Source organism: Notothenia rossii, assembly GCF_949606895.1.
Source record: "Notothenia rossii genome assembly, chromosome: 1".
NCBI lineage: Eukaryota > Metazoa > Chordata > Actinopteri > Perciformes > Nototheniidae > Notothenia > Notothenia rossii.
In genome coordinates this window covers 43308587-43318015 of record NC_136912.1, presented here as the reverse complement: position 1 = coordinate 43318015, position 9429 = coordinate 43308587, and the positions used below count along the sequence as shown (strand labels likewise).

At 46.4% G+C, this 9429-nt stretch overlaps 1 protein-coding gene across 2 annotated transcripts; it reads right to left on the bottom strand.

Annotated features, from left to right (window-relative positions):
* Positions 1-5514: 5514 nt before the first annotated feature.
* Positions 5515-9429, bottom strand: LOC307020310 (uncharacterized protein). 2 transcript variants are annotated; one of them, XM_079651559.1, is made up of 6 exons: positions 8936-9429; positions 8411-8777; positions 7982-8168; positions 7313-7484; positions 6947-7095; positions 5515-6705 (listed from the first exon to the last, which is right to left on the bottom strand). In XM_079651559.1, the coding sequence occupies exons 3-6, from the start codon at positions 8139-8141 to the stop codon at positions 6578-6580; spliced, it is 609 nt and encodes a 202-aa protein (XP_079507685.1). In that variant the 5' UTR covers positions 8142-8168; positions 8411-8777; positions 8936-9429; the 3' UTR covers positions 5515-6577. The 2 variants fall into 2 exon arrangements, with proteins under 2 accessions (XP_079507685.1, XP_079507684.1); XM_079651558.1 differs by having other exon boundaries at positions 7982-8777.

Below are 9429 nucleotides of genomic sequence, written 5' to 3'. Positions count from 1 at the left end.
TTTAAGTCTTTGTTCTCTTGTGTACAAAAACAAAATATGAATCCGATAAACTGACCGCTGTGTCCTAGAAAACAAAAGTAAAATATTCCAGAGGTGCTGCATGAATACACTTTTAAGAATGAAAAATGTGCCTTCTGTAGTGTATTATAATACCCCAAATTAATGGCACATTCTGCAAAACAATGTAGAATGTATGAAGAACTTTTAACATTTTTTAATTGGTTGACAACACAGAGATTTATATAACAAATTATAAACAACTCTATGTTAAAGCAGCAGTGAGGTTATAGATAATAACTAACTCCTCCCTTTCCAAGTGTCTGAGAACTTCGGTGGCCTAAGGCAGTGGTTCCCAACCTGGGGGGCGCCAGGCCTCAGATATATCATATTTAGACTTTTTTTTTATACATATAATTGTAAAGCAATACATGATTGTCACTAAAAGCCTTGTCTCTACATTACAATAAAATATAAAAAATAATTGATTAATTAATTTGAATAACAATTCAAGTTAGTAGCTATTAAAGGCATAAAAAGACAGAAATGTATAATTCTTTCTTTAATAGAAATGTTTCTTCTGCGCGTAAAGTGTCCAAACCAGGCTTTTCTGGATAAACGGATTTTTAAAACAGTCATTGTCCATGCCGGTTTCAGTTGGATTATTTGTCACAGTTGCTCCGATCAGATCGGTCTCCTCCATTTTGTAGATTATTTACGATTTTTTAATCCACATAAACACATCGGCAAAATCCGGTTTACTTTGAGCATGTGTTTTAAACAGTTTAATCCCTTTATGAATTGTTTCCACTTCCGCCGTCCTTTAATTTCTTCATACAGCGGGAATCCAAATGAATTAATCCTGAGTCCAATAACCATCAAAGTTACCATATTGCTCCTTAAAGAGCTTACGAAATGAAGGACAACACTGTTCTTATTAGGATAATATATACTATTATTAATGGGAAATCATTTGTCATCAATGACAATATGCCCGCTGTATTTATAAATCGTGATTTATTACAACTTTCCATGCTCGTTTCCGATGTTACACGACCGCTCCGGACCAAACAGCTTTCACCGGTTAGTGACGTCACGCACGTCACGAGTAGAACACTTTTTGAATAATACACTAACTATATGGCTGATGTCGGACTCTGGCTCGGATATTTCGAAAGCATCGAGTGACAGTGAGTCGTCAATAGACTCGGTGCATTTTCAAGAAGAGGAGGATTTTATTGAAGAGGATGCCGGTGTGGTGGAATCAGATCATGCGGGCGAGTCTAACGTGGTGGAACCATACCAGTTTGAGCCACAGTATTCAAGTAGCGGTAGAGATACAGACGGGAGCGAAAATGGGGACGATGATCCTGGATTTGGCGGAGATCCGGTGCGGCAACAGAACTGAGGTTACCTACTGTAACCCCAGTTTCTATGAGTAAATGGCGCAGCCCTCTAAGGCTATCGCTATTGGGTAATCCCCCTGCGTCCCCGCGCAGCACTGAAACACTTGTAGTCCACGCCCACCCGCAAGGTGGGCCCCACCCTCGGGCCTCCTTCCGGTATAAATAGGAAGGTTGCCCGGCAATCTGCTCCCATACAACATAACTTTTCTTCAGCTATTCGTAGAGCCAGTGGGGCCCCGCACTTAGAGGGCTGCGCCATTTACTCATAGAAGCTGGGGTTACAGTAGGTAACCTCAGTTATATTTCGTATACGGCTTCGACCTCTAAGGCTATCGCTATTGGGTTAAGGGCGAAGCATGATTTAGTCTGCGCCCCACTGGGTCCGCCCGGCACTAGAAGCACAGACATACCTGCTCAATAACACCCCCCTGCCTGATGTGCCATGCGTAATGGCTCATCACCGTACCTGGAACATAGCAAAACATGCCTATCTTCCCGACGGGGTGAAGGCTGGGAACAATACATACCGGCCGCTGTGAGAAAGTAGAGACGAAAGTCCCACCTCGTCCTGCGATCGTAGTGGGGGAACAGCAGCTCTCTGCGTGTCAGACAGGTAGGAGAGCGCCCAGCTGGATCCCTGACGTCACTCACTCTGACCAGGCACTCCGTACAAAGTGTGTCAGAGGAAAAAGGAACATCCCTCCTATAAGAGGGGAAAAGGGCCGCTCTCCGCGTGCCGAGAGGCAGGAGAGAGGCGTACAGCTGGCTCCCTGACGTCACTCACTCCGACAGGACACCCAGTACAGGGTGTGTCAGAGAGGAATGGGAGACATCCCTCAAATAAAATTGAATAAACGAACAGGGGGAAGACCAAGATGCAGCCGTGCAAATATCTTCCACTCCACATTCCTCCGTGCAAAGCCGTGGAGGAGGAAATTCCTCTGGTGGAGTGCGCATTGACGTTCTCCGGGAGCTCCACCCCAGAGGAGACATGCCTGTGACACAGCCTCACACAACCTGTGTGACAGCCGCTGTGCAGACAGAGGTTGCCCGATCGAGCGCTCTCTATAATGCACAAACAGGCGCTGAGAATGGCTCAAGGCAGCCGTGCGCGCCACTAGCAAGACAGCGCGCGCACAGGACAGAGGAGATTTAGAAAATAGCGGGGGTAAAAACCACGCAAGACACTGTTCCTGGGATGACAGGAGTGTTTCTTGTATCCCATGGAACTGCTGGGGGGAGAGGCTTCTCTGTGAAGTGCCGTAATGGTCTTTCATGGTGACGAGCCACGCCATCGCTGCCGCTGCCCGTGAGGCAAAAGGGCTGCGAGGGAGTTTCCACACGCTGTCTTTCACTCCGTCTCTCCTCATGAGGCGCGTACACGCCCAGGGGATGAGAGGTGTGTGCATGCTGTCCACACGAGGCGTTATAACGGTGGTTATTATGACCGTGTGTAGGAGGCATATCTGGGACAGAGGAATGCCGCGAGTTCTGCAGTTTATAAACCAATAGGTTAAAACGGCAGGCTTCTGCAGCGAATGAACCACCTCTGGAGTGTCCCCCTGTTGGAAGAGACTCAGGGGGATCATCACGTGACCAGCTGACGCCAACGCCGAGCAGCTGCATCACGGAGAGGGCTGTGTGGGTTGTGACACGCCGGAGGAGAGCTGTCAGTTCTTCCCCTCACTGCCGCGAGAGTCGCGCTCTCATGCTGGCTGAGTTTAACTCCACTCCCAGATAAACGATTGTCTGAGAGGGAAGAGGACAGCTCTTCTTCCAATTTATTATGAAACCCAGGCTTTGACAGATGCGATACGAGATGTACCGTCTGTAAAGCGACTTCCTCCCTGGGGCGAGCCAGCAAATAGCAGGTCGTCCAGAGGAAACACACTCTCATCCCTCCTCTGTGTAGTGGCTCCAGCCTTCTCTACACAAATGCGAGGAGCCAGGAAATATCCGAATGGCAGACGATTGTCTGGTCTGTATTTCCCTGAATGGAAAACGCAGGAATTTCCTGTGTTTCGGGATGATGGGTACGTGGAAGTATGCATCCTTCAGGTGGAAGTGAACCAGTCGTCCTGGTGAAAACATTCCAGCACCTGTTTGATCGTCAGCATGTGGAATACTGACAGATCGAGGATGTCTCATTCCCCCAGTCTTTTTCGGGATTAGAAAAATAACGGGATTGAAAACCCCTGATTTTCCTTCCTTTGAGGAACCCTGGAAATATCCTCTTTCAACAGGAGTTCCAGCAGCTCGGATTGGAGCGCAAGACATAGCTTCTGGGAGGACAGGAGTGTTTCCTGTATCCCATTTAACTGTGGGGGGGGGGGGAGAGGCGAACTGCAGGACGTATCCTCTGCTGATCAGCCTGCTCATCCATCTGTCCATCAGACACACGCGCACTGCCACTCTGAGAAACACTCTAAGAGCGGGCGCACATGCTCGAGATGTTCTGTGGTCGTCATGGCAACGAGCCACGCCAGGGAGTCTCCACACGCTGCGTTTCACTCCGGCTCTCATCATGAGGCGTGTACACGCTCAGGGGATGAATGGAGGTGTGTGCAGTGCTGTCCACACGAGGCGTTATAACAGCGCTCATGGGTTTATTATGACCGTGTGTAGGAGGCGTATCTCGGACAGAGGAATGCCGCGAGCTCTGCAGGTTATTAACCGAGGTTAAAACCGGCAGGCTTCTGCAGCGAGCCCTGCTGTCTACTTAATCAACAGATTAGTGGCAGCCGGCTTAATTAGCGAGCTCTGCAGGTTATTAACCGATAGGTTAAAACCAGCAGGCTTCTTGCAGCGAGACCTGGCGCCGTGGCGCTGCGGGCGCTGCCGCTGGGGGCACTCAGCCTGGAATACTGCTCAGTCCCCCGTTCTGGCTTCTCTGTGATGCCATTGCCCTCGCCGCCACTGTGATGCGAAAGGGCTGCGAGGAAGCCTCCACACGCTGCGTTTCACTCCGACTCTCATCATGAGGCGCGTACACGCTCAGGGGATGGATGGAGGTGTGTGCAGTGCTGCCCACATGAGGCGTTATAACGGCGCTCATGGATTTATTAAGGCCGTGTGTATGAGGCGTATTTCGGACAGAGGAATGCCGCGTGGCAGCCGGCTTAATTAGCGAGCTCTGCAGTTAATTAACCGATAGGTTAAAACCAGCAGGATTCTGCAGCGCCGCCGCTGCCCGTGAGGCGAAAGGGCTGCGAGGAAACCTCCACACGCTGCGTTTCACTCCGGCTGTCCTCATGAGGCGTGTACACGCTCAGGGGATGAGTGGAGGTGTGTGCAGTGCTGTCCCCATGAGGCGTTAAACCGGGGCTCATGGGTTATTATGACCGTGTGTAGGAGGCGTATCTCGGACAGGGGAATGCCGCGAGCTCTGCAGGTTTATTAACCGATAGGTTAAAACCAGCAGGCTTCTGCAGGGAGCCCTGCTGTCTACTTAATCAACAGATTAGTGGCAGCCGGCTTAATTACCGGCTCCGCTTCCTCGGAGGCTCTCGCGGAGCCGACCAGGAGCGGGGGAGCCTCACTCCCATTTGACTCGCCGCCGGGAGACCATGTCTCTGGGGTGGCGGGGGAGCGGAGATGTGGGATGGAGCCCCTGCAGCCACCGGGGCGGTTGCTGTGGGCGTCTCTCCGCTTGCGGCCTCCTGTGGCCGGTGTGGATGCCGCGGCTGCTGCGGGCGTTGGTGCCGCTGTGGCAGCTCAGCCGACTGGAGCCAGCTGTACAGGCTGGCGAATGCCGTCCACCTGTTCCGCGGCCGTCTTCATGGACTCCACCATGGCATGGAACTGGGGTCCGAACAGCCCGTCCGGGCTGATTGGAGCGTCCAGTAGCACTTTTCTGGCCGTCTCCGTAAGACGCCGCCGCGCTGTGGTGACGGAGAGGGGGAAAGCATGTTCGGCCGCCAAGCTGGCACCCTGCTCCGACTCTGTCTCCCCCGTCCGGGGGAGAGGAGGGAGGGGTGAACCGTGGAGGGAGGCGGGGCAGGAGTTGCTTCGGACTCGCTGCAAGAAGCCTGCTGGTTTTAACCTATCGGTTAATAACCTGCAGAGCTTGCTAATTAAGCTGGCTGCCACTAATCTGTTGATTAAGTAGACAGCAGGGCTCGCTGCAGAAGCCTGCCGGTTTTAACCTCGGTTAATAACCTGCAGAGCTCGCGGCATTCCTCTGTCCGAGATACGCCTCCTACACACGGTCATAATAAACCCATGAGCGCTGTTATAACGCCTCGTGTGGACAGCACTGCACACACCTCCATTCATCCCCTGAGCGTGTACACGCCTCATGATGAGAGCCGGAGTGAAACGCAGCGTGTGGAGACTCCCTGGCGTGGCTCGTTGCCATGACGACCACATAATAATACATAGCAGCTATATAAGTACAGTCCATTTACCATTTACTGGTATACATTTGATTATAATTCATAGACACTTGGCTCAGGTAACTGCATCACACTCTGCTAGGCTTGGAACTCACCACAGAAGTAGTCTCCTCCTAAAAATGCAATTATTTCTCAACTATCTTTTGTACATTTAGGTGTACATGTGAAAAATGTACAATCATGGAAACAATTGAAGAATGCCAATGCTGCCAAGAAAAGGATGTCATGGTGGCCAAAATGGAGGAATTCAATGAATATGAGGGAGATGGTGCAAACATAACCTGCGTAATAGATCACCCAGGATTCCAATCAAATTGTCTGGATGTTTGGGTGTTGCAGACAGCCTACCATCATTATTCAAAGAGGGACAGACAACAAGCAGGTGATCAGCCACGTAATGAGTAAGTTACTTGTGTTCACAAATTTGTAGAGCTCAGAAATTTGATGTATTTTTGAGAAAGTCATTTTTTTGGGGTTATTATTTTTGGGTCACTCTGGCAGAGTTACAGAATAAATAGATAAATAAGCAAATAAGGTTGAAGTGATTACCATTGACATTTATGATCTTGTATTTTACAGAATGTATCGCTATGTGGCATACCGCCAGTGAGATTTTGCTGGGGAATACTTAGTAAGAACCACAGAATCCCACTGCCATCATGTGCCATTAAAAAGATCCATGCGACGTTTCCATCTGACATCTACACGTCGTTCAAGTATCCAGCACTTGATTAGAGTCAATAACAAAACTGATTGTCAGTTCAGTGATTAAATCTGCTTCTAAACAGCCTCCCTCTTGTCTGGTTTTTCCCATCGACTGCTGAGTGGATCTGGGACATCGAAAGGTTCCTCATCGACATTGTTTTCGCACAAGCGTAGAGTCTCGGTCAAGAGTTCGGTAACATACTCTGCAAAAAAGATGTTTTATAATCAAGAATTATATACTATATTTTCTAGTCCCCCAATTATGCATAGCATGCCCTGAGGCACTTTGCATAATTAATCATTGTAGTTGAAACTGTACACTACATTCTCACATAGCTCAATTTTCAATATTTACACAATAATGTTGTCCAAGATTGAATGTTTTTCATTAATTTGGTAAAACGGTATAATTAATGTTATTATTCTCTCATTTCACTTTCTTACCATATGTAGCTGCTGTATTCACACGTCTAACTGCATGACCACCTTTCTTTGCTTTGGGGAATTTCACAGTGTATTGGAGTTGTCCTGTACTGGTTTTGGCATGCTTCCTGCCAGAGTTCTCATAGTAGTGCAGTGCTGCTAGGATCAACCTACAAAATAAATACATTTATTGTATAGAGAGAGATAGAGAGAGAGAGATTTTATAGGGATTTTAGCATTTGCAGGCCATTTACATGCACACAAACCCATAGATCTCACTACAGGAGAGGGGAAACCCCCAAAAAAGAAGAACTTGGCAAATAGATAAATAAGCAAATAAAGTTGAAGTCTCTAGTATTTTCTGATGAGATTCAAATTATACTTTACCTGCAATATATGCCAGTGTACGAGTATGCATACATCTTTGGGGCAAACTGGTTGACTATACTGTGGTATACTTCCACCCCGTAGGTTTGCTGTGAAGGTGACATCTTCTTGACATCTCTGACAAAAGCTTTCTGGCTGACAACTTTATTCAGCTTTAGTGCTGGCACTGAATCTGAAAATACACAATCAAAAAAGGATATAGGATATACGATAATAGAAAAAATATTAGTTCTTCACTGCATATCATTTTTCTTTACTGAAGACACAAAAATATTCCAACACAACATTTGATGAGTGTTCCATTGTCATAGAAAATATTATTACCTGCTTTGAGACATTTTTTCTTGCGGTTCTGAGCTGCAGACAGCCGACCATGGGCACATTTCTCGAACACTCTGCCATGTTTGGTGTGAATGTTTATAATGTGGTTGTTGAGGGACAGCCATTTTTAAGCAATCATTTCTCCATTTCCATCCGGAGTTGATACGGCACACCAATACAAATGGTTCAGAATGGATTGTATCCATTCCCCAATATCGGTACATTGCTTGTCCTTTGCAAGCTTTACCAGTTTTTTTTTTAGGTCTATAAAATAGAAAGTTCAGTATTTTTTATTTTTTTTTAAATTGGAGAATTTTAATTCTACTATAATTAAAAAAATTAACCTACTTTTTGCAAGGTGCCAAACGTCGAACCGATGGTCCACATGTTCTTGGTTTTCCTTCAGCCATTTGTTGATCTGTGTGTGTCTGTCTGTCACAATTGTCTTCATGACAAGGTTTTCACTCTCCAAGAACTGGACACATCGCACAAGCCCCTCTTTTTCCATGTGGACACTTGAAGGGACTTCATTACTCTGGAAATACATTCAGAACACACATAATATTTTATAAAGATGGCTATCATAGAGCATTTGATTTTCAGCGGTCATATTTGTGAACATGGTTAATGCTTTGAGCTTGAAATGCATCGGCCAAAAAAAAACACTCCTGAAATTATATTGTCTTGGGTTCGATAGAAAATATTCTCAGCTGTGTTTGGCTATAAAGTATTTGGAGGAGGCTATTCATAACATAGGATACATTCACTAATACTGACCTGCACTAATTGAACATCCAACACCTTGTTTATTGTGAGGTCTTGTATGGTATAGGATCCATACTTGACACAGTGACCAGGGCTATCACAGCGTCCATCCCCTCCTAACACCAGTTCTTTGTGTTTGTTCGTCTCCTTCAGTTTTTGCACAATGTTGTTCCGATTCTTGGTCCAGACTGTCTTGATTGCAGGTTGAAGGAATTTCTTCTGATGATTCAGAAATGTCCTTATTGTGATGGTGTAGCAGTTGATGGACTTCAGTACCCTCAGCACTTTTGTTGGTGATGTACCCGCAAAAAGAATTCCTGCTGACAACAGCAGATTTCCAGCAGGAGTTTTATCAATTAAAGGTTGATTCTGCCATGACCTGTGAGAAAAATATATTCATTCAAAAATATATTCATTCATTTCTATCATACTATACAACCTGTATGAGTATCTCATGAATAGGACCACCTGTCAATCATGGCCACAAATATCATTCTCGAATACATATTTCGCATGGTCATCATTTAAAAATATTACCTTTGAAAACCACAATGTTTTCAGTTTTGATCGATTTCCACAAATGTGCACAGTGTTCTCCGAAGGCGACCTGGCGAGTTCTCTTTACACATCGGACAATGGGTGAATAGTGACATCAGGGAAGACATGAACACAAGCAGAAGCTTACTCCTAAGAGGATCATTGTCGTCCTGGTTGTCACTGTCCCTGTGAAATGGACAAAGAGTAAAATGATCAAGTCTGCAATAAATGGCTGGATCCGACCCTGCATAATGATAATGTAGCAACATTTAAAAAACATGACAAGACAATACTCATCAGTTGACGAATCAGATTCCACGTCTGATGGGCTATAAAGATGATCATTTTGATTATCCTCTTCATGTTGGCTATTGTTGGCCTCAAGCTCTTTTTCCTCATCAATTATGTCCCTTTCAGGGAGGTTTAGCTGCAGGTTGCACTGAATCCCAGCATCCACAGTACTTGTGTCATCATGTGTTTGTGTCCCAACAGTA